General features: G+C 45.1%; 1 protein-coding gene across 5 annotated transcripts in view; it reads left to right on the top strand.

Moving 5' to 3' along the window:
• chchd3a (coiled-coil-helix-coiled-coil-helix domain containing 3a) overlaps window positions 1–26,267 on the top strand; it is a 99,594-nt gene that overhangs the window by 32,405 nt on the left and 40,922 nt on the right. For all 5 annotated transcript variants that reach the window (XM_045722270.1, XM_045722272.1, XM_045722273.1 and 2 more), the window contains one exon: window positions 3,161–3,341. In XM_045722270.1, coding sequence (XP_045578226.1) covers window positions 3,161–3,341 — 181 coding nt within the window. The remainder of the gene's footprint in view (window positions 1–3,160; window positions 3,342–26,267) is intronic.

Genomic DNA, 26,267 nt, shown 5'->3' on the forward strand with positions numbered 1-26,267 from the left:
AAAAATGACGTTCTGTCACAGCGCAAATACTAAATTCGGGAAGTCCAATCGATTATTTGATATGGCATACACAGTACATTTTATGTTATGAAGTTGCCTTTTTTTCCTGATATCTCTGCCAAGCAAGGAGGACAGGAGACAACCTAATCCCGCCTCCCACTTTTACCTTGTAACCCCTTTGGACAGTTCACCTGCCTATCAACACTGTCCATCTTCCCTCTGACTGTAGGCTACATCCCTCGTTGCATGGTGTGATCAGATCATTACGGCAAAGTACATCTACTAAAATGAGAGGGAAAGACTAGTGAGTGTTCAACATAACGTCCAAGTCATAGGATGACACGTATGGACTAAAAGGCTCATTTATGGAACTAATGTTTCATTTAGATTTGTAACTTTCCTACAGTAGCCAGTACACACATCCTTGTAAATTAATTTCCGTTGCAGATATAACGTTACTAGATAGCCTAGGTACTGACGCATGCATCTATCGAAATGTGATTTATGCTCACAAATATGCTATTATTACATTGTATTATTGTAGCGGGTCTTATATGCACCACAGGAGAACCAAGAAATGAAGAGTGACACCACGGCTGTCTTTTAGGCTTTTATGTTGATCTGCAATAGTATTGTGAAAAGACTGGACAGGAACACATCAGTCTCCGATTGAGGTCGACCGATTGTTTATGACTTCAAGCCTATTAACTCCCGAGATTAGGCTGGTGTAACCGATGTGAAATGGCTAGCTAGTTAGCGGGGTGCACGCTAATAGCGTTTCAAACGTCACTCGCTCTGAGACTTGGAGTAGTTGTTCCGCTTGCTCTGCAAGGGCCGCGGCTTTTGTGGAGCGATGGGTAACGATGCTTCGAGGGTGGCTGTTGTCGATGTGTTCCTGGTTCGAGCCCAGGTAGGGGCGAGGAGAGGGACGGAAGCTATACTGTTACACTGGCAATACTAAAATGCCTATAAGAACATCCAATAGGCAAAGGTATATGAAATACAAATGGTATAGAGAGAAATAGTCCTATAATAACCTCAACCTAAAACTTCTTACCTGGGAATATTGAAGACTCATGTTAAAAGGAACCACCAGCTTTCATATGTTCTCATGTTCTGAGCAAGGAACTTAAACGTTAGCTTTTTTTACATGGCACATATTGCACTTTTACTTTCTTCTCCAACACTTTGTTTTTGCATTATTTAAACCAAATTGAACATGTTTCACTATTTATTTGAGGCTAAATTGATTTGATTGATGTATTATATTAAGTTTAAATAAGTGTTCATTCAGTATTGTTGTCATTGTCATTATTACAAATACATATATATTTTTTTAAATCGGCTGATTAATCGGTATCGGCGATGAAAAATCATAATCGGTCGACCTCTAGTCTCCGATGCACCATCTGACAAGTTGTTCTTTCTCTCTGTGTTTTCTCGCACTCACACAATCACATTCATACATAAAGCCATAATGTATACTATAAAATAATAACCAGTCCTTAATACAAAGAATGTATAATCTTTATTCTTAGACAATAGAACCATATCTGCAATAGTATTGTGAAAAGACAGGACAGGAACACATCAGTCTCCAATGCACCATCTGACAAGTTGTTCTACACAGGAGCATGAAGAAAGGTAAAACACATATCCTGTCTCGCATCCCCAATACATTGCTAGGTGCTTTCAGTGTTGACAGTACCAAAATACAACAACTCATGTACAAAAACACTGCAACACAAACAAGTTACAACGTGAAATGGCCTCTATCCCATTCAGACCTTATAGGACCAAACTACATCTCCCATAATGCAATGCCAGCACCAGTCGGCAGCTCAGCTAACCGTCTGCATCACAGAAAGGCATGCTAGCTAGCAACAACAGCACTTTAACACTCTGTAAACTATATTAATAACAATAAAACTCTGAAAGTTACATGTTTCAATAGTCTCACACTCCCTTATAACTATCTACAGCATTAACCTTGGGATGTTTTATTTATTTCACGTTATGGACTTCTACAAAGGAGTAATCTGCAACATACCTTTCAGTGTTTTCTCGGACTGAGGAGAACGGGAGCTACGGATAGTACCAGGGTGTTAGTAGGTGACGCAAGCACCCAGATTAAATAAAATACATTTAATGAAACAAAACCCGACGATGTTAACATCATTCAGCTACTGTAGCTGCCTACCTAACATCAGCAGGCAGCACCAGTAGCGCAACAATAAAAAATAGACACCAAAAGTAAAGTTCCTGGCGATCATAGCGATCTGACTCCCCCCTTCTGTCTGAACTTGGAATATTCCCGTTCGCGGGCTTTGGCCACTGACCCTCAACCTGGTTGTGTTGTGTACTATTCTAATCGTTTGATGGAATAACCATTTTAACTCTACTACACTATTAGCCTATATTTAAGTTTTTTTTTAATCGGTAGAATAATGACAATTATTTAAAAATTATGCAGCGGATTTCATTTGCAAGCCTTTGCCAAATTGCCTTCCTCCAGTCAGCAAGATAATGTAGGCAATAAAATAAATATTTATAAAATAAAGCCTATGTTTGCGTCAAATACCCTTGCATCAAATACCCTACTCCTTGAATGTCGCGTATTGATTATGTATAATATACTTGATGACTGATGACCGGTGCATTCAACAGCTGCAGTGTTGCTCATTGGATTACCCCTTGTTATTATACTTGGACATAACGTAAGTGTTTGGGGTGGGATTTTTTTTGTTTGTTGTATGTGCAAAATTGTCATCTGTAATGGTCATTAGGATGTACATATGAAAACATGTACAGTACAGTCAATGGGTACAGTAGGTGAAAAACATAGTTATGGCATCCGGGTGGCCACGACAGAGGACATTCCTTGATAAGCTCTTATTTAATGTGATTAAAATGATTATAGTCCTGACACCTCACTTAACTATTCCTGAGATGTTCACTTACAAGAAACAATGTGAATATCAAACTCACCAAAATTATAATGAATAATTACACACATTACTTTTCAGATTTTGTAAACTTGAGCTGTGTATGTTTGTGTGTACATTGTGTGTGTCTGTGTACATGTCTGCTTGCGTATGCTTATGTGCGTCTGTCCATTGTCTGTCTAGTATTGTAAATGTTAACTGTCTGTCTCTGTCAGGCTGGAGGAGGAGAAGGTCCATGCTGCATCCTTTGCTGAGGCTGAGGCCCAGGCCAGTGTGAAGGATGAGGTGGGTCGTATCCTGGAGCTGGAGAGAGCCACGACCCATAATACCCTGACGCAGGCTGTCATGAGGGAGAAGGTCAGCGCTGAGGACGAGAGGCTACGCACCCAGCTTTACGTAAGTCCCTAACCCCCTCCAACCGTTTCTCAACCCCCCCCCTTCGTCAATTGGTTTTGTTCCAGTCTGAGCCCAGCACTAACACTGACTTTCACAATCATCAAGCTGTTGATTAGGTGAATTAAGTGTTTTAGTGCTGGGCTGGAACAAATGCCTGTACGCCCACTAGCTAAGGGTTGATGACTGTAATGGCCCTGATGGCAGCTCATTTCCCTCTGTAACCAGGGTGATGATCACTGAGCTCCTCATATGTGGGCCCATTTCCATAACCAAAACAGAGGACTATATAGTATTATCTTAGTATCTGTAAAACATCTTGTTCTGCTGGGCTTTCTAATGCTATACCGTACTCCATTCTGGGCTTTCTAATGCTATACTGTACTCCATTGCTGGGCTTTCTAATGCTATACTGTACTCCATTGCTGGGCTTTCTAATGCTATACCGTACTCCATTGCTGGGCTTTCTAATGCTATACTGTACTCCATTGCTGGGCTTTCTAATGCTATACCGTACTCCATTCTGGGCTTTCTAATGCTATACTGTACTCCATTGCTGGGCTTTCTAATGCTATACCGTACTCCATTGCTGGGCTTTCTAATGCTATACCGTACTCCATTGCTGGGCTTTCTAATGCTATACTGTACTCCATTGCTGGGCTTTCTAATGCTATACCGTACTCCATTCTGGGCTTTCTAATGCTATACTGTACTCCATTGCTGGGCTTTCTAATGCTATACCGTACTCCATTGAAACATGACCAGTCGGCTACATTTGAAGAGTTCCAAGTTTTACCACTTTTTAGCTTTTGATCTGCAGATAATATTCACATTTTGTCTGGATCTTGGGGCTGTGCCCTTCAAATAACTTCTGTTGAAACTACTTAGCAAATGGCTTCCAGTGCTGTTAATACTCTTCTGAGGACAGCAAGAGGTACAGGAGGTTAGAATTAAATGGCTGCACTGTTATTAGGGCAGTTTAGCAGGAACCAGTCATGTATTTTTGTATTCTAGCTTGAATGCATAGAAATTACACTTCTTTCATATTAAATATTGCTCCTTTCCATCATTGGTTAAACACACACAAACGCACACAGCCATATGTGGTAATGGACAGGTCACGACTGGAGCGGTGACACATGTCGGGTGTGTGAGCATAGCCGTGAACTGAAGTCTATAGAGCCGTCTGACCTGTGTGACCCCTTACACACACACGCAATAAAATAATTTGCATTACACACTAATACAAGTGTGTAACAGGACAAATATAAGCACCCGCTAAATGTATTGATGATTCTTACATACACACACAAACGAACATACACACACGCGCTAGCCCCTCAGAGACCTGAGAAATGAGGGGTTTCACTTCTACCATATCATTGTGATGATTACCACTATATGATTAGGTTCAACTGAAATTGATCTTCCTACAGGGCCTTCTTGTATTTCACTGTCCCCTTATTTCCCTTATGATGTTGTGTCTGAGAAAGCCACCCTCATTTTAGAGAGTTATGGCTTTATTTGCTGTAAATAGCCCTAGTAAACATATAGCAAGACCAGCGTTGTCCCCGCATTGCCTTGACAGCCAACAGATTCTCTCACAACAGGCGCGCGCACACACACACACACACACACACATAAGAACAACACGCTCCCCGGAGAACGGGCCCTGTTTACAAACCTACGCTATTGATTGTATAGCTCATTTCACACGCTCATCGCCGTAATAGAAAAATGAATCATTTTGGGTGGCCGAGACGCCATGGCGTGCCACGATTCCACCACGCCGCGGGATGAGTGTATCAGGGATCCCTCGCTCGGAACGACGATCCAATCGAACATTTTTAAAAGTGAGGGAGGTGGGGAGGGAGAGCAGGGACTCTATACGCCTTCAGCATCTGTGAAGAGAGCTGTTTTGTTCTTTGTCATCTTTAATTTAATGGAGGGAGGGATAGGACCAGCCATGTATCTCCATGTAAGTGTCTGTCCTCTCTTGGTGCTGTTAAAATAATGTCCGGGTAGCTCAGTTCAGTCATATGGACTGTAGCCCTGCCAACAACAAGTTGGTATGTGTTTACAACAACAAGTTGGCAGGGCTCCAGTTCTGGGGGCCAACGTGTTCCAAAAAGATATGACAACGGGGAACGGAAGCAGGGCGGTAGCTCCACCTCCCTCTCTCTGCGAGTTCTGGGCAGGTCTGTGGGCCAAATGTCCCCTCCCCTTCGGAAGTTTGCAAGATGTGAACACCTGCGAAATGGTGATTTGTCCAGATGATCAGTGAGGAAAAACCTGCGCTCTGGGATAAGGTTCAAGGTGAGACATCATGTCTGACAGACGTTAAGTTACCAGTACTGTTACATGCTTCTGTCCACCAGAGAGAACTATCAGTATACAGCAGTAATATTACTGTACTGTAGTACAGGGCACAGCTTCGGCAGTCCTTGTAGTACAGGTCACAGCTTCGGCAGTCCTTGTAGTACAGGTCACAGCTTCGGCAGTCCTTGTAGTACAGGTCACAGCTTCAGCAGTCCTTGTAGTACAGGTCACAGCTTCGGCAGTCCTTGTAGTACAGGTCACAGCGGCGGCAGTCCCTGTAGTACAGGTCACAGCGGCGGCAGTCCCTGTAGTACAGGTCACGGCGGCAGTCCCTGTAGTACAGGTCACGGCGGCAGTCCCTGTAGTACAGGTCACAGCTTCGGCAGTCCCTGTAGTACAGGTCACAGCTTCGGCAGTCCCTGTAGTACAGGTCACAGCGGCGGCAGTCCCTGTAGTACAGGTCACAGCTTCGGCAGTCCCTGTAGTACAGGTCACAGCGGCGGCAGTCCCTGTAGTACAGGTCACAGCTTCGGCAGTCCCTGTAGTACAGGTCACAGCTTCGGCAGTCCCTGTAGTACAGGTCACAGCTTCGGCAGTCCCTGTAGTACAGGTCACAGCTTCGGCAGTCCCTGTAGTACAGGTCACAGCGTCGGCAGTCCCTGTAGTACAGGTCACAGCTTCGGCAGTCCCTGTAGTACAGGTCACAGCTTCGGCAGTCCTTGTAGTACAGGTCACAGCTTCGGCAGTCCCTGTAGTACAGGTCACAGCTTCGGCAGTCCTTGTAGTACAGGTCACAGCAGCGGCTGTCCTCTAATTACACGTCACAGCAGTGGCAGTAATACAGAGAGAGAGTTTAAAACTCTATTCCTGGCTCCAAGGTTAACCCTTACCATCTTTTAACACGCCCCCCCAAGAGACTGGAGCCGGGTGCCCCAAGAGACTGGAGCCGGGTGCCCCAAGAGACTGGAGCCGGGTGCCCCAAGAGACTGGAGCCGGGTGTTAAAATGAGTGGGTGCATGCAAATTGAGCACACACACTCTCTCACATATATTTGCACACAGACAACATAATTTTTTACACTTCTGTTTCTGTCTCTCTCTCTCTCACACTGGAGCAAAGAGCAGAAGAGGAGGGACAGTCTGTTCTTTTAGCAGAAAGTGTGTGTGATGATTTCCCTGTTTGAGAATTCATTTAGAGTTCTGGAGTTTAATAGAATCCGAGGGGTTATCACCGAGTCTGCGCCTATTTTACTCATGTAATTGTCAAGGCTGTCAGTCCTCTCATATGCCCGCTGTTCTTTTCAACTGGAAATGGACTTTTCCCTTTAAAAGACAGCCTAGTCGCCCGCCTTCTTCCCTCATTGTCATTTTTCGGTGTTAACTCTGGGACGGCTGTCTCTCTCTCTTCAGTTTCTACGTCCCAATTGGCACCATATTCCCTTTCTGCCTTTGTCACAAGTAGTGCAGTATAAAGGGAATAGGGTGTCATTTGGGAATCTACCAGTCTCTCTTCAGCCGCCAAGACACTTCCCCAACTGTCTTTTGAAGTAGCACAGTGCTTTAAAATGGGGAAAAAATAAGCAGTTTCATTACAGAAGTATGTTCACTCTGACTTCATGATTGATATTCAGAATAATGTACAGACACTCTGAATAATGTATTTCCCTGTAGACTTTTTAAATATGAGGTTGGTGTAGATACAAGCTACATTTCCACATGGAGCACGTGAAATGCTTTGGTGATGACCCCTAACTGTGTGTATGTACCGTTCCAACATGGGTCAATCAGTGTGTTACCTTTTACATCGCACGACACGGACACTACCGTAATTTCCGGACTATTGATCGCACCTGAATATAAGCCGCACCCACTGAATTTAAAAATATATATTATTTTGAACATAAATAAGCCGCACATGTCTATAAGCCGCAGGTGCCTACCGGTACATTGAAACAAATGAACTTTACACAGGCTTTAACGAAACACGGCTTGTAACAAAAATAAATAGGCTTTAACGAAACACGGCATGTAACAAAAAAAATAAAATTAGCAGTAAGCTTTAGTTGTCTTTTTGCAGAGTCAATTCCTCACGCTGCTGTTTCCAACGTCTTATCATCGACTCATTAAGACCAAGCTCCCGTGCAGCAGCTCTATTTCCTTTTCCAACAGCCAGATCAATCGCCTTCAACTTGAAAGCTGCATCATATGCATTTCTCCGTGTCTTTGCCATGATGAGGGTGACAAAATGACTACTGTAATCAGAATGTTTGGAAGTTTGAGAGCGCTCGATTTAATCTAAACAGTAAACAAAAAAGTTGTTTCACCTTAACCCCTTCGGCAATTTCATTGGTCTAATGAAAGCTTCATGCCGCCAAAAAACTGAGCACGTCACAGAATGTGTTTTTTTGAAGAAAAAAAAATTGAAAGCGGGAAAAATCCATATATTAGCCGCGTCATTGTTTAAGCCGCGGGGTTCAAAGCGTGGGAAAAAAGTTGCGGCTTATAGTCCGGAAATTACGGTACATAACGCGTTTGTAATGGGAAATGTAAAATTGTCGCAAAGGATTTGAAAACGGGCCCTTGGGAGCAGCATGGTAGCTGTACTAAGCACACGGTGCGGCCTCGATGGTGCTTTCAGAGATGATTTGTGAAATCATTTGCCGTACCACCGCCCTGCACTTAGCATAGCACATTTATCAAATCAATGCTCTCTGGTCATTGATAAAGCCCAGCTTGATCATTAATGGTGTTCCTATGGAACCACCATTTTACATTCAGCTAGAGCAGTGGTTTTCAACCTGTTATAAACAGTTTTTACATTACTTTTCACAATACAAATTGTTTTAACAAACATCCATCTGTAATATATTTAATCTGCTACGTTCACTCATAATATGAAGACAAAATTTGACCGCTAAGATATTTTATGTAAAACAATTCAGACACTCTGTGATTGGTGGTCCTCAAGCTTTTGATGGTGATTTGGTGGTCCCTAGAAAGGAAAAGGTTGGGAACCACTGAGCTAAAGGAACCTGTGCTACATTACCAGTTAGAGAAGCTTTAAATGTCTTCTCTATAAGCCCACACCACTGCAGGGCTGCAACCCTTACCCTATTGTGGGATTTGGTTCTTAGCAAGCCTGTCCCTGGATCTACAAAATGTGCTGCTTTGCTATTATAGCAAGTGTATTTTTTTCCCAATTATAAAGAAACACCTTGGTTTTATTGTTAAATCTTGGGAAGAAAATAATGTGCTACACCGTTACAGCATATAATCAGAGAGAGAGGCTGGATTTATTCCATGGAGGAATGTCAGTGAAACTGGTTGTAAGGGGAGTGATTGGAATACTAGGTGATAGAGGGGATGGGAAGAGGAGAGCAGGTGAAGAAGTAAGGACAGGGTATAGAGGCTAGCCTACATAAGCTCTACATAAGTAAGGCTGGAGCGGTAGAGGAAAGCGCTAGTTGTTGTGTTTTCTGTCCTCAGTCTCCTGATCCAACGAGGTATTGATTGGTCTTCTCATCAGGATGCATGTCGCGTCGCCACGGCAGCAGGGCCCTATAGAACCCCCGGTACATCACACACAGTGGTAGAGGTGTACTGTGCTCGAATGCTCCCCATGCCTTCCTGTAATGACCACACCGCCATGGCATTAGCCACCAATTACGCGGCCTTCCAGGAGAATTGCCTCGATGGCCATTTAAGCCTGAGTGGGGACACACACACACACACACACACACACACACACACACACACACACACACACACACACACACACACACACAAGGCTGTATAGGCTAGTAGCCTGGATGTTTCCGTTTTATTTCTAACATTGATGGCCATATGCCTTGTGACTAAGAATCATTTATGACTATATCTTTTGTGATTTGGAGGTTGACTTCCAAACTCAAAGCATTTGTTGTGTTTTTCTTTAGACCTTTGTGCTGCCTGTATCATACGTTCAACCCACAGTATCTCTACGTAGTCCAGTACACAGACTTGAGGATCTGCGTCAGCTCGTTATCACTATCACACACCTATACTAGTCCCACTAGAATCTTCAGAACATTTCAATTACCACCCCCCCCGCTCCTACGACGTTAATAAAACCCGTTCCCCCTGCTCCTATGACGTTAATAAGACGTTTCCCCCTGACTTCCCACGTCTCTCTGCTTCCCTTGTGTAACTGTATTCCCCTAAGGAACAGGTGTCAAAGTCATTCCACGGAGAGCCGAGTGTCTGCAGGTTTTACTCCTCTCTTGTCTTTGATTGATCTGTTAAGGTCACTGATTAGTTAGGAAGCCCTCTCACCTGGTTGTCTAGGTCTTTAATTGGACACAAATTTAAAGGAATTAACTAAAAGCAGCAGATACTCCCCCATGGAAGGAGTTTGACACCCCTGCCCTAAGGTGTACTGCTGCCACGGTAATTTAAACTAGGAAGCGCCAGGCATTGTTTGTTGTTCTCTCAGCAGGCAGCAGCCGTATGTACCAGTCCTATAGCTGGGGAACATGCCACTGTGTGAAGGCTCACATGTGTTCTGCCACTCAGGCGGATGTGTGTGTTAAGGTTGGAGGCAACATGGATAGAAGGGGTTTCAATATAGAAAAAACACTTAAACTCTAGTACAGTCTTCTATAACCGGACGCAATGGAGTGGTTGAAAGGATGTGCGTTTTTTGATGGGATTTTTTTCTCTCGTAGAAATTAAATTTCATAACAAAAGCACGTCAAACAGTCCCGTTTGTTGTTGTTGATGAGTAAACAGTATGTTATTCAAGTGGAGTATGTTGCAGCCATTTGCTGGTTAGTATCTCAGTCCTGAAGGAATGATGGGTTAAGTTCCACACAAAAAACACATAATTATTAGTCTCGCTGATTTGAATATGTGTAATGCCTGTGTAAGCTTTAAGCAAACCAGCACAGTACTTCCTGACCAGTAGCAGTATAAATATTAGGCTAATCCACTTCAGTGTAGTCTAATCATGCTGTGAATGGTAACCAATGAGGAAGAGAAAAGGACATTGACGTATGACATACGCCACCAGACAAAACGGGTTCACAGTCTGCATGTCCGTCCGTGTGTCTGCTCTTCAATGAAATCATAAACTTCGCCATCCCTTTGTGCTTTTCAATGATTCTTGCCCTCTGGAGTCAAAAACTCTCAGAACAGCCAATCAATCACGAGCCACACCATTCCAGTCCAGACACAGGCTCAACCCTGAGGCAGACATTTCAATCAAACCCTGAGTCATCCATCTTGAGCTCCACGGTCCACAGTGGCGAATGAGTTTGTGATTTGTCAAAGAGTCCCCCTCACAGAAGCCCTCCTTTTAAAATATACGCATAAGAAAGTGTAAAATGGCCGCCCTTTCTTCACTTCCGTTAAGAAGTCGGTGGAATAGCAGCAGGTGTTTGCTTTTTTCATAACGCCGTTACCGGTCACATTGCTTTTATGTGACATGAAGAACAAACGGTGGTTGATTTCTAGACAATTATTTGAAGGCTCCTCTGAACAGAAATATAGAATGGACCACCAAGCCTGTGGATTGTTATCCCATCTCATATGTTGCATCCAATTATACACTCCTGTTATTTATCCTCCTACTATAACAGAATGACCACGATTACTGTTGTCATAGTTATCAGTATCTTATTATCTTGATGATGGCAGTCGGATGATAACCTGGCTACCGCTTCAGACTGCCATTATATCTCTGTCTTTGTCTGCCCTATCAATATAACCAGGCTTTAATGTGAGTTGGCATGAAGTCCTTTCTTTCTAGCTAACAGTGGGGTTTAATGTAACGCGTGATGACTGCTCTCTCCCTCAAGCCCATCTTCTCTCCCTGCCAGCGTAAAATCTACCTATGCTCCAGTTAAACTGTCTTCATTTGATGCTCGGCTGGCCTGAAAATGACTTTCGTTAAGCTTAAACAACCACCACCCCTCTCCCACTCTTCTCTCTTTCTCTCCTTCCCTCTTCCTTAGAAAAAGTGCCGTCTCCAGCAAATGTCCCATTTGCACAAACGTGTACTTCAAATGCTGTTGCGTTTTACATACAGCCTACTGGGCCCTGCTGATAATGGACCACAATTGAATTTCCCAGGTATTAGAGGAGACTTGCTGGGTTTTGAATTAGATGGACTTGTAGGTGGCATTTGAAAAACAGCGTTCCATTTTTTCCAATTTAAAAAAAAAAAAAGATTCCACCAGGGAGCAAGAGAAATCCATGGAGTGAATCCACCTCCATGTCTTTAGTTTGGAGTCAGGTAAACAGGGGAAGAATCCACCTCCATGTCTTTAGTTTGGAGTCAGGTAAACAGGGGAAGAATCCACCTCCATGTCTTTAGTTTGGAGTCAGATAAACAGGGGAAGAATCCACCTCCATGTCTTTAGTTTGGAGTCAGGTAAACAGGGGAAGAATCCACCTCCATGTCTTTAGTTTGGAGTCAGATAAACAGGGGAAGAATCCACATCCATGTCTTTAGTTTGGAGTCAGATAAACAGGGGAAGAATCCACATCCATGTCTTTTAGTTTGGAGTCAGATAAACAGGGGAAGAATCCACCTCCATGTCTTTAGTTTGGAGTCAGGTAAACAGGGGAAGAATCCACCTCCATGTCTTTAGTTTGGAGTCAGATAAACAGGGGAAGAATCCACCTCCATGTCTTTAGTTTGGAGTCAGATAAACAGGGGAAGAATCCAGCTCCATGTCTTTAGTTTGGAGTCAGATAAACAGGGGAAGAATCCACCTCCATGTCTTTAGTTTGGAGTCAGATAAACAGGGGAAGAATCCACCTCCATGTCTTTAGTTTGGAGTCAGGTAAACAGGGGAAGAATCCAGCTCCATGTCTTTAGTTTGGAGTCAGATAAACAGGGGAAGAATCCACCTCCATGTCTTTAGTTTGGAGTCAGATAAACAGGGGAAGAATCCACCTCCATGTCTTTAGTTTGGAGTCAGATAAACAGGGGAAGAATCCAGCTCCATGTCTTTAGTTTGGAGTCAGATAAACAGGGGAAGAATCCACATCCATGTCTTTAGTTTGGAGTCAGATAAACAGGGGAAGAATCCACCTCCATGTCTTTAGTTTGGAGTCAGATAAACAGGGGAAGAATCCACCTCCATGTCTTTAGTTTGGAGTCAGATAAACAGGGGAAGAATCCACCTCCATGTCTTTAGTTTGGAGTCAGATAAACAGGGGAAGAATCCACCTCCATGTCTTTAGTTTGGAGTCAGATAAACAGGGGAAGAATCCACCTCCATGTCTTTAGTTTGGAGTCAGGTAAACAGGGGAAGAATCCACCTCCATGTCTTTAGTTTGGAGTCAGATAAACAGGGGAAGAATCCACCTCCATGTCTTTAGTTTGGAGTCAGATAAACAGGGGAAGAATCCACCTCCATGTCTTTAGTTTGGAGTCAGATAAACAGGGGAAGAAGTCTACTACTACATGGTTTAATACGAGAGGCAAATCTGCTCGGCTTGCATCCAATAGTATGTAGTCTGTCTTGTGACTGACAGACTGTCACAATAAATGGAAAGGGGTATGCTAGATTTGGTTCTATGCTAGAGTTAGTTCTGTGTTCCCAGATGAGAATATGTCTCTTTCAGAAACCTCTTCAACTGTATATTCCTTAACCTTATGAGCTATGGTGGAGCATATGTAACATCTGGAGTTAGGTTTAGTCAGTCATGTTAGCAGTGTGTCCTTGGTTTTAGCTGTCAGTCATGTTAGCAGTGTGTCCTTGGTTTTAGCTGTCAGTCATGTTAGCAGTGTGTCCTTTGTTTTATCTGTCAGTCATGTTAGCAGTGTGTCCTTGGTTTTAGCTGTCAGTCATGTTAGCAGTGTGTCCTTGGTTTTAGCTGTCAGTCATGTTAGCAGTGTGTCCTTGGTTTTAGCTGTCAGTCATGTTAGCAGTGTGTCCTTGGTTTTAGCTGTCAGTCATGTTAGCAGTGTGTCCTTGGTTTTAGCTGTCAGTCATGTTAGACTGACTGGCTTCTGAAGGACACACTGCTATCTCATTCCCCTGCCATTGGAGGTGCTGCTCTTTCTGCTAACCTCTTTATCTGGGGGACTCACAAGGGCTTTATGTGTTGGAGTCCGAAAGTAAGTGTGTGTGTGTCAGCGCTATTAGGCAGCTGACATCCAATCAAAGGATATGAATCGCTGGTGTGTGTGTGTGTGTGTGTGTGTGTGTGTGTGTGTGTGTGCGCGCGCGCATGCCACATTCTCTCTCTGGGAGTGCCTGTTGACTAGCCATTACTTACTGCCCACTCTGCCCTGGTCCATCCAGCCTGTGATGCCCACACGCGGTGCCAATGTGTCAGCGCCAGTATTTGGTCAGACAGAGGTCAGACCTAATTGGCAGGACCTGTGGCTGGCATGGGCTGTGGCGGGCGCGGCTGCCTCACCCCAGCAGCTAATTGGCATGGCTGGCTGCCAGAAGCGGGCAGCTGATCTATGGCTGGCTTGGATTGATGGATGAATGCAGGTGTCAGGAAAGCTGCTTTCTGACAGAGAGCTTGTAAAGTCAATTTACAGCCTCGGAAGCAGCGGGCGGCTGCGGTGCGGGTGATGTTGAAGTATTTTTGAAACGCTAGTTATTGTAAAAGTTTCTGAAGCTGAGATGGAATCAGAATCAGCCTTGCTCAAGAGGGATCTGGAAACAGATGGTGTATGAATATTTTTCCTCACCTTTTTGTTTTGTTATACGTTGTCTTTTTTTGGCGTTTTACATTAGAAGAATGTAAAATTCTCTTGGCAGAGTAATGGCACAGAGTAACAGCGTGGTTATTAAACTGCTCTGATAATTGCTGCAAGCCCCATGAGACATTGCCCGCCGCTCCTTAATTGTCTAGCTATTGAGTGTCCAAAAGTTAGGGAAGCGAGCAGGAATGAGAAGTCTAGTGGGCCAGATGGGTCACTGTTCTGTTAGTGTTAAGTGTGTGTGTGTGTGTGTGTGTGTGTGTGTGTGTGTGTGTGTGTGTGTGTGTGTGTGTGTGTGTTGCGCAGTGAACTCCCTCGTACACCCAGGCGACCAGCGTTCGCTCCGCACTCTCCGGGCTTGTTTGTTAGCTTGTTTTTTCCTTCTTGCTTCTCCCTCATGGTTTAACTGCAGGATAAATCATATTAATGAGTCTGTTTGGAAGTGAACAGTTGGCCTAGCTAATGACAGTAGATCTTTTTAAGGGGAGAGAGGGAGAGACTTATGTGGAGGTTGCAGGGTGTATACCAGAGGTATTGGAACCATATGGAGAGGGTGAGGAAGTGCTGAGGTATTGAGTGATGGATGGGAGAAGAATGGACAGATGTAGAAGGGAGGGAAACCAGAGATGAATAAGTAACGTGGATGAACACACAGCAAGCGAGTAAGAAGAAAGTGGAGGTCTATAGAAGCGGTCAGCCAGCCAGTGGAGGTCTATAGAAGCGGTCAGCCAGCCAGTGGAGGTCTATAGAAGCGGTCAGCCAGCCAGTGGAGGTCTATAGAAGCGGTCAGCCAGCCAGTGGAGGTCTATAGAAGCGGTCAGCCAGCCAGTGGAGGTCTATAGAAGCGGTCAGCCAGCCAGTGGAGGTCTATAGAAGCGATCAGTATGGTGATTCTTTTCAGTAGCATGTTGTGAAATAATAATGTAATGAAACAGAATCATTAAAAGCTTTAAAGGAACATGTAACCACACCTGTATAGCATAAGAAAAGCCAATATACAAAAGAAATAGACACGCATTGTAATCCAGATGCATGCCTGGATAAGAAATGTCATAAAAATGAATGTACTTATGACTATAGCCTGGTGGGTGCTGATATAATCTATATAATGAATTTACTTGTGACTGCAGCCTGGTAGAGGCCCCTATATATTTTTTTTAACCAAACTGTCAGTTGCGCCACAAATATAATCGGCTCAGTGATTTGTAGAGGCGGGAAAAAGCCTCAAAGAAGAACTTAGGGTGTGAGAACAATAGTGGCGCAAAGCCAAAAATAATTGATCATTAGCATAAAGAGGAGTAACTATGTATGTGTTATAAGGATGAAAACTGTATAAAAGGAGTGTGCCGAGGCTGGGAAGACCGTTCATCCATGGACCAGCTTGGCTTGTTACTTTGTAATAAAGTCTCTTTGAATTCACAAGTTCCGGTATCTGAAAAATATTATTGGACCAATATTCCTACGACATCAGCCAGTGGAGGTCTATTGAAGCAGTCAGCCAGCCAGCGGAGGTCTATTGAAGCAGCCAGCCGGCGGAGGTCTATTGAAGCAGCCAGCCAGCCAGCGGAGGTCTATTGTAGCAGCCGGCCAGCCGCTGCATCGGCAGCACCAGCGTGAGGTCCCAATGGCACCAGCACATCCTGAGGGCATCCATCTCTTTTAGCATTTGCTTTTCTCTTTCTCTCTTTTTTTTCTTTCTCTGTCAACCCCTTCCATTGTCTTCCCTCACTGCATCACTTTGACCCTCTCCGGATTGTTTTCCCCCTCTTTCCTTCTGTTGTTCACAGTCCCCCTGGGGAATCTCTCCTCTGAAGGCAGTAAACCTGTTCCTTCACGTCACACAGTGTGTCCTCTACACTCAGGTTAAGGTCTGCGTCCCAAATGGCACCCTATTCCCTACATTTTGCACTAGGCCTCAGGTCCAAAGTAGTGTACTTTTTCCATGGATGAGCTGCCATTTGAGATGCAACCGGGGAGTTTTCTGCCTCCCCACCAGTCTGTATCCCTTGTGTATTTTTCTCCCCGTTGTTGTGGATGGCTCCATGTAGCTCTGGCCCTAGTTTGGTCTGTGTGTGGTTGTTGTCCACACTTCAGGACCATGGAGGTAATGAACGACCAGGGCCGCCTCAGACACTAGCGCCTGCTGAAAGTGACAGATGGGTGGGATCCTCCTGGGGTCCCCCCCTGCCCCCCTTTCCACAAGCCCCAGGGGAGCTGAGACGGAGATGAAGGGGTAACATCTTTCTATCAGCCCCCATCAGTGATTTAAGGACAGCTGCTGTAGACCAGGCCTAATGTGAGCTCTACTCACAGCCATTGAGCTAGTGACTTAGGAGCGAAAGTTCATTTTTATTCACTGTCCTTAAACAAGCACACACACACACACAAGCACACACACCCTCTGTCCTGCCCAGGTCTGCCCTTTGACCTCCAGAGGCATCCTTATCCATTACTCACTGCTCCAGACAGACACACACGGTGGGACAGACACTTAGAGTGAGGGGAAAAGGTATTTGATCCCCTGCTGATTTTGTACGTTCGCCCACTGACAAAGAAATGTTCAGTCTATAATTTTAATGGTAGGTTTATTTGAACAGTGAGAGACAGAATAACAACATAGAAATCCAGAAAAACGCATGTCAAAAATGTTATAAATTGATTTGCAGTTTAATGAGGGAAATAAGTATTTGACCCCCTCTACATCAGAAAGATTTCTGGCTCCCAGGTGTCTTTTTTATACAGGTAACGAGCTGAGATTAGGAGCACACTCTTAAAGGGAGTGCTCCTAATCTCAGTTTGTTACCTGTATAAAAGACACCTGTCCACAGAAGCAATCAATCAATCAGATTCCAAACTCTCCACCATGGCCAAGACCAAAGAGCTCTCCAAGGATGTCAGGGACAAGATTGTAGACCTACACAAGGCTGGAATGGGCTACAAGACCATCGCCAAGCAGCTTGATGAGATGGTGACAACAGTTGGTGCGATTATTTGCAAATGGAAGAAACACAAAAAAACTGTCAATCTCCCTCGGCCTGGGGCTCCATGCAAGATCTCACCTCATGGAGTTGCAATGATCATGCGAACGGTGAGGAATCAGCCCAGAACTACACGGGAGGATCTTGTCAATGATCTCAAGGCAGCTGGGACCATAGTCACCAAGAAAACAATTGGTAACACACTACGCCGTGAAGGACTGAAATCCTACAACGCCCGCAAGGTCCCCCTGCTCAAGAAAGCACATATACATGCCCGTCTGAAGTTTGCCAATGAACATCTGAATGATTCAGAGGACAACTGGGTGACAATGTTGTGGTCAGATGAGACCAAAATGGTGCTCTTTGGCATCAACTCAACTCACCATGTTTGGAGGAGGAGGAATGCTGCCTATGACCCCAAGAACACCATCCCCACCATCAAACATGGAGGTGGAAACATTATGCTTTGGGGGTGTTTTTCTGCTAAAGGGACAGGACAACTTCACCGCATCAAAGGGGCGATGGACGGGGCCATGTATCGTCAAATCTTGGGTGAGAACCTCCTTCCCTCAGCCAGGGCATTGAAAATGGGTCGTGGATGGGCATTCCAGCATGACAATGACCCAAAACACACGGCCAAGGCAACAAAGGAGTGGCTCAAGAAGAAGCACATTAAGGTCCTGGAGTGGCCTAGCCAGTCTCCAGACCTTAATCCCATAGAAAATCTGTGGAGGGAGCTGAAGGTTTGAGTTGCCAAACGTCAGCCTCGAAACCTTAATGACTTGGAGAAGATCTGCAAAGAGGAGTGGGACAAAATCCCTCCTGAGATGTGTGCAAACCTGGTGGCCAACTACAAGAAACATCTGACCTCTGTGATTGCCAACAAGGGTTTTGCCACCAAGTACTAAGTCATGTTTTTGCAGAGGGGTCAAATACTTATTTCCCTCATTAAAATGCAAATCATTTAATGTGTTTTTTCTGGATTTTTTGTTGTTATTCTGTCTCTCACTGTTCAAATAAACCTACCATTAAAATGATAGACTGATCATTTCTTTGTCAGTGGGCAAAAGTACAAAATCAGCAGGGGATCAAATACGTTTTTCCCTCACTGTAGGCCTGTGGGTCTCAGCCACACCTCGATGACGTTTAAGTGTGTGTGTGTGCGCGTGCGGCATCCGTGGCGTGCTTGCATATGTCGGGAAAGTTGAATGAATTAAATGTAACTCTCCTTTGTGTGTGTGTGTGTGTGTGTTTGTGTGTGTGTCTGTGTTTGTGTGCGGGGTGAGGGGCAAAGGGAGTTTCCGTTGATTACGGGCCATCGTATATCTGCCATCATTATAGGTGTCCTATAGAACCTGTCCTAGAGAGAGTAATAGCTGGTGATGAACTTCACCGCTCCTCTGTAGAACTCTGCCTCTTAAGTCTAATTAGCAAGGTGGTGGAATGACTTTAGTGGGGAGAGCCAATGGACTCCTAACAGAAGGGCTGCTCTCTCCTGATGTTTAAGAGCCACTCTTAGTGTAATATGTTGCTGTAATGCTGCCAGTAAGAGAGACATCGTATCCTCTGCCATCATTTTGATTTGATCTGTGGATGATACCATTAAAGATAGTGGTGGGTGATGTGGTGTATTGGGTTTAGGAGGGGGTTTGTCTGTGTGGGTGGATGTATGTCTAGTGAATGGTGTGTGTGTGTGTGTATGCATATCTGTGCATGGTGAATGAAGTGTGTGTATGGTAGTGAAGTTGTTTGCCGGCACTGCTCGTTTGTTATTGATTGACAAGTCTTCAAATATTCACCTCGTACAAATTTGACAACTCAAATTCACCTCTCTTTCTGCCATGTTCATCCATATTCATTGACCTGCACTGGACACCCTCTTTTTCTCTCCCCCTCTCCCTTAATCTCTCTCTGTCCCTCTCCTCCCTCCATCTCTCACTTCCCACACACCACCTCTGTTCCTCAGCCAATTGACACCAGCCAGCGGTCACATTGGCCTGACCCCTGACCCTTTGCCTGCTGGAGCGGACAGGGTACCGCATCAGAATTAGTTTGTCACCGGGCCCTGTCAAGCAGCTCCGTGATGTATGGGCCCCACCGTGCAACTCTGACCTGTGTGTTGTACCGGTCATTTAGATGGGCTGCCTGAGTGAGAGAGCATTGATTATGATGTAGTGAGGGATGGGGCCAGTCATAGACAGGCTCAGTAGTGAGGGATGGGGCCAGTCATAGACAGGCTCAGTAGTGAGGGATGGGGCCATTCATAGACAGGCTCAGCAGTGGTCAAAGACTGAGAGAAGGTTGTGGAAGAAGTGGTTCCAATTTAGTGTGCTTTGTTTGCAATGCCATCATATACAAGGATGTCATCAAAGCCATATGTTAATTAGTTTTTTGTAACTAAACCGAGTGAGTTATCTTTCAGGGTGTGCAAAAGTTGGGAGAGCGTATGAATCCTGACTAGAAATTGTGTGTACATGCCATCATCACGTTCGCTAACGCTCTAAGCTCTCTCAATGCGGCAGTTATTTTTATTCCCACTCTTTACCTTCCTTTAGAAGTCTTTAAAGAGTGAGGGAGTTGGAATGATAGTCGGCTCCTGACACAGCACATTGTGCCTGTGCCACACACACACACACACACACACACACACACACACACACACACACACTGTTTGCATTTTTGCCTCCTTCACACAGCAGCCAAACTGCAGCACTCTGCTAATTAAAAAACATGGCTGCCTCTTATTTATTCGCCGGCAGCTAATTGATATTCAGCGAGACGTTCAGCCCCCTAAACGATGTGTTTAATCTGACGATAGGGTCTCTAAGGCCTGCTCTGTCAGCCAGATGCAGACAGTATGGAGACGTTATGAGAAAAGTTTGTGTAACTACAGTACCTTTGGTGTAATGTCCAGGGCTGGTTTCCCAAACGCATCGTAGCACTAAGATCACCTTTCGTCCATTTAGTTTAGTTGTAATTAAGATGATCTTAGTGCTACGATGCTTTTGGGAAACCAGCCCTGGACATGGTCCCAAACATGAGAGGATATGTCTATTTTAGTGCCTCTTGGTCCTTACTTTTCTCTCTTTATTTCTTTCTCTCTCTTTGTTCTCACAACTTCCCCTTTTTCTCTGTTCCTCATGAGGGCTACATGTCAGATGAGCGTTGGCCAGCCTAGCGGCTCACTATGAGGGCCACATGTCAGAGGAGCGTTGGCCAGCCTAGCGGCTCACTATGAGGGCCACATGTCAGAGGAGCGGTGGCCAGCCTGATGGCTCACTATGAGGGCTACATGTCAGAGGAGCGGTGGCCAGCCTAGCGGCTCACTATGAGGGCCACATGTCAGAGGAGCGGTGGCCAGCCTGATGGCTCACTATGAGGGCCACATGTCAGAGGAGCGGTGGCCAGCCTGATGGCTCACTATGAGGGCCACATGTCAGAGGAGCGGTGGCCAGCCTGATGGCTCACAATGATGGGCCACATGTCAGACAGCTCACTATGATAAATCACCTTTTATCCACCCTTTTCATTCTCCCTCTATCTTCCCTTTTTCAAGTTCGCTTCCATTTTCTTTCTTTCTCCACTTCACCCGCCCTCTCTCTCCCCCCTACAGCCTTTTCATTAGGGGAACAAACGTGGATCGGTGGTCATGGAAGTCTCTCCCATTGTTTGGGCTTTGGTATGATTAGATTATCTTTAGGGCCACTGAATGGGGTTAATCAGTGGGAAGTAATCCTGACAGCGTGCAGTGTGTGTGTGTTGTCTGAATTAGACCATATGAACTACTGTAGTCCAAAGAGAAACTCTTAACACCTGCTTCACAATCAGACACACAGAGAAGAAAAACAAAGTCCCTGGACACATTTCTGTCGCTGCTTCCCTTTTTTAATGTCCCTTTAGTTTCCTTTTTACTACGCATTTCTCTCTACCTCCTCTGTGAGTACAGCTGCTCTGCCGGGTGTGTGTGCTGTGTGTGTGTTTGGGATCAGTGTGTGTGTGTTGACGTGTCTGAGCCATGTTTGTGTCTGGGCGTGTGTGTTTCTTTTGTCTTTCTCCATCTGTAATCATGGGGATACAAAGTCCTACCCGTCCCTCTCAGAGATGTTCTGTTTCATGCTTGATTGAGCTGTGGAAGGGAGACAGTTTTTTGGCACACAGGGTCACCGTTTGGGCTGCCCAGTACACTATTAGATTTCATGGAGCGCGTCTTCTAACAGTCACGCATAGCACAGCTCAGTCAGTCAGTCAATTTAGTTCAGTCTTTCTGTCAGTCAATTTAGTTCAGTCTTTCTGTCAGTCAATTTAGTTCAGTCTTTCTGTCAGTCAATTTAGTTCAGTCTTTCTGTCAGTCAATTTAGTTCAGTTAGTCTGTATATCTTTCAAGTCAGTCAGTCGTGTCTGCTAGTCTGTCAGTCAAGTCCGTCAGTCAGTAAAGTCACTCTGTATTTTAGTCAGTCAGAATAGGTCCCCTATAGGCTATTAAGACTGTGGCTTCACTATAATATGCAATGGAATTCTGACTGACCCTGAGCCTCACAACGGCCCTCAGTAGAATAGTAGCTGTCGCCTTCACAACGGCCCTCAGTAGAATAGTAGCTGTCGCCTTCACAACGGCCCTCAGTAGAATAGTAGCTGTCGCCTTTACAACGGCCCTCAGTAGAATAGTAGCTGTCGCCTTCACAACGGCCCACAGTAGAATAGTAGCTGTCGCCTTCACAACGGCCCACAGTAGAATAGTAGCTGTCGCCTTCACAACGGCCCTCAGTAGAATAGTAGCTGTCGCCTTCACAACAGCCCTCAGTAGCTGTCGCCTTTACAACGGCCCTCAGTAGCTGTCGCCTTTACAACGGCCCTCAGTAGCTGTCGCCTTTACAACGGCCCTCAGTAGCTGTCGCCTTTACAACGGCCCTCAGTAGCTGTCGCCTTTACAACGGCCCTCAGTAGCTGTCGCCTTTACAACGGCCCTCAGTAGCTGTCGCCTTTACAACGGCCCTCAGTAGCTGTCGCCTTTACAACGGCCCTCAGTAGCTGTCGCCTTTACAACGGCCCTCAGTAGCTGTCGCCTTTACAACGGCCCTCAGTAGCTGTCGCCTTTACAACGGCCCTCAGTAGCTGTCGCCTTTACAACGGCCCTCAGTAGCTGTCGCCTTTACAACGGCCCTCAGTAGCTGTCGCCTTTACAACGGCCCTCAGTAGCTGTCGCCTTCACAACGGCCCTCAGTAGCTGTCGCCTTCAACCCTCAGTAGCTGTCGCCTTTACAACGGCCCTCAGTAGCTGTCGCCTTTACAACGGCCCTCAGTAGCTGTCGCCTTCACAACGGCCCTCAGTAGAATAGTAGCTGTCGCCTTCACAACGGCCCTCAGTAGAATAGTAGCTGTCGCCTTCACAACGGCCCTCAGTAGCTGTCGCCTTCACAACGGCCCTCAGTAGCTGTCGCCTTCACAACGGCCCTCAGTAGCTGTCGCCTTCACAACGGCCCTCAGTAGCTGTCGCCTTCACAACGGCCCTCAGTAGCTGTCGCCTTCACAACGGCCCACAGTAGAATAGTAGCCGTCGCCCTCACGACGGCCCTCAGTAGAATAGTAGCCGTCGCCTTCACGACGGCCCTCAGTAGAATAGTAGCCGTCGCCCTCACGACGGCCCTCAGTAGAATAGTAGCCGTCGCCCTCACGACGGCCCTCAGTAGAATAGTAGCCGTCGCCTTCACGACGGCCCTCAGTAGAATAGTAGCCGTCGCCTTCACCACGGCCCTCAGTAGAATAGTAGCCGTCGCCTTCACCACGGCCCTCAGTAGAATAGTAGCCGTCGCCTTCACCACGGCCCTCAGTAGAATAGTAGCCGTCGCCTTCACCACGGCCCTCAGTAGAATAGTAGCCGTCGCCTTCACCACGGCCCTCAGTAGAATAGTAGCCGTCGCCTTCACAACGGCCCACAGTAGAATAGTAGCCGTCGCCTTCACAACGGCCCTCAGTAGAATAGTAGCCGTCGCCTTCACAACGGCCCTCAGTAGAATAGTAGCCGTCGCCTTCACAACGGCCCTCAGTAGAATAGTAGCCGTCGCCTTCACAACGGCCCTCAGTAGAATAGTAGCCGTCGCCTTTACAACAGGACTCAATAGGTCGAGTGGTTATAATGGCTTTGACTTGACCTAAGGGCTGGTGATGGTTACAGTGGAGAATTGTGAAGGAGGAACGTGTATGTGTTATTTTGAATGTGGATTTGAATGCGTATATAGATGTAGGATCTTAATTGAATCTCTCCTTTTGTTGCTGAGAATTTGCAGGAATTACAGATGAGTTTCGTGATTTCCATAAATTAAAGATGCTCTATGCAGACATTGCTTCACCATTCTTTGGTTGCTATAATTCTCATAGTACGCCTAAGTTTAGTTTATGTGACAAAACGAGCAAGTGTAGTATAGAACTCTCAAACTCAACTCTGGAAGTCAGTTCCATTGCATTTTTTTATTGTTTCCCTCGAATCAGGGACTGATTTTAGACCTGGGACACCAGTAGTGTGGAATTAATGACCAGATAGAATAGAAAACCAGCAGGCTCCAAACCTCGTAGGGTAAGTGTTGAATAACCCTGGTGTAGACAGGAAAAGTTAGTTATTGCAGCTTTAACTGAAAACCCACGCTAACACACGTTTATATTAACAGTATTGCACTTTTCATGTAGCCAACTTTTGTCCAGCTAATAGCCTAACCACCGATCAAGCAACATTATGAACTAAATGTTCAAATCATGTTGCTGCAGGATTATTTTAGCTGTGACTATAGATCAAATTAAGATCCTACATCTGTATGTGTGAAAGATGGAGAGAGAGTGAATAAACATGAGTTTGTGTTTGCTCAAGCATAAAGCCTTGTGGCGGTCAGTCAGGTCCCTGCTATTCCATTGGCTGTTGGCGAGGGGTCTCGCTGGCGGAACGGTGTTCCGCTAGCAGAACGTCTGTCCTCAACAGGATTTATTAAAGAGAACAAGAGGGAGAAAGAAATGCAGAGAGCAGAGTGCTGATAAAACGTTGAACATCTTCAAAATTACATTTCAACTGGTTTAGTATTCAAAATCTGGGAGTGACTGACCGCCACAAATACAAAACAACAAAAATCTCATGATTCATATTTCTCAAACAATCAACTATTTTACACCATTTTAAAGATAAACCACATTGTCCGATTTCAAAAAGGCTTTACGGCGAAAGCATAACATTAGATTATGTTAGGACATCACCTTGACAAGAAAAACCACACAGCCATTTTCCAAGCAAGGAGAGGCATCACAAAAACCAGAAATACAGCTAAAATGAATCACTAACCTTTGACGATCTTCATCAGATGGCACTTCCAGGACTCAATGTTACACAATACATGTATGTTTTGTTCGATAAAGTTCATATTTATATCCAAAAACCCCATTTTACATTGGTGCGTGATGTTCAGAAATTGTATTGCCTCCAAAACTTCCGGTGAATGAGCACATCAATTTACTACAATACTCATCATAAACGTTGATAAAATTTACAACAGTTATTGAAAGAATTATAGATACACTTCTCCTTAATGCAACCGCTGTGTCAGATTTCAAAACAGCTTTACAGCGAAAGCACATTGTTCAATATTCTGAGTACAGTGCTCAGCCATCAAAGCAAGCTATACAGTTACCCGCCAAGTTCTGGAGTCAACAAAACTCAGAAATAGTATTATAAATCTTCACTTACCTTTGCTGATCTTCGTCGGAATGCACTCCCAGGACTCCCACTTCCACAAGAAATGTTTGTTTTGTTCGAAATACTCCATATTTATGTCCAAATAGCGCCTTTTGTTTGCGCGTTCAGATCACTATCCAAAGGCAAAATGCGTGAGCGCAAAACCCGTGACGAAAAGTCAAAAAGTTCCATTACCGTTCGTAGAAACATGTCAAACGATGTTTACAATCAATCCTTAGGGTCTTTCTATCATAAATATTCGATAATATTCCAACCGGACAATAGCGTATTCATTACAGAGGAAAAAGAAGGAAGGGTGCACTTGCGTTACCGCGCATTAAACAACTCATTGGTCTCAGGCAGTCCACTTGTTGAGTCAGCTCTTATTCTCTCCCCAGTAACAGTAGAAGCATGAAACAAGGTTCTAAAGACTGTTGACATCTAGTGGAAGCCTTAGAAAGTGCAAAATGACCCCACAGACACTAGTTTGGATAGGCAATCACTTGAAAAACTACAAACCTCAGATTTCCCACTTCCTGGTTGGATTTTTCTCAGGTTTTTGCCTGCCATATGAGTTATGTTATACTCACAGACATCATTCAAACAGTTTTAGAAACTTCTGTGTTTTTTATCCAAATCTACTAATAATATGCAAATATTTGACTCTGGGCCCTAGTAGCAGGCAGTTTACTCTGGGCACGCTTTTCATCTGAATGTGAAAATACTGCCCCCTATACCAAACAGGTTTAAATGCTTCCTGTCTTCAGGAGATTACACAGAAGGTAAGACTGGAGCGTGCAGCTCCCCATCTCTTTCTCTCTCTCTCGCTCCCCATCTCTTTCTCTCTCTCTCTCTCTCTCTCTCTCTCTCTCTCTCCCCATCTCTTTCTCTCTCTCTCTCTCTCTCTCTCTCTCTCTCTCTCTCTCTCTCTCTCTCTCTCTCTCTCTCTCCCATCTCTTTCTCTCTCTCTCTCTCGCTCCCCATCTCTTTCTCTCGCTCCCCATCTCTCTCTCTCTCTCTCTCTCTCTCTCTCTCTCGCTCCCCATCTCTCTTGCTCTCACTCACTCACTCACTCACTCACTCGCTCATATTCCTCTGGCAGTTTAGTGTATAGGGTCTTGTGTAGGCTGTGAGGTTGATTTCCTCAGAGCTGACAGTCTGGTATCATAGGGGAGATCAGATGGGTGTTTATTGAAGGTCACTGTAGAAAAGAGC

The sequence above is a fragment of the Salmo salar genome, chromosome ssa07 (genome assembly GCF_905237065.1).
Source record: "Salmo salar chromosome ssa07, Ssal_v3.1, whole genome shotgun sequence".
In the NCBI taxonomy this organism is placed as follows: domain Eukaryota; kingdom Metazoa; phylum Chordata; class Actinopteri; order Salmoniformes; family Salmonidae; genus Salmo; species Salmo salar.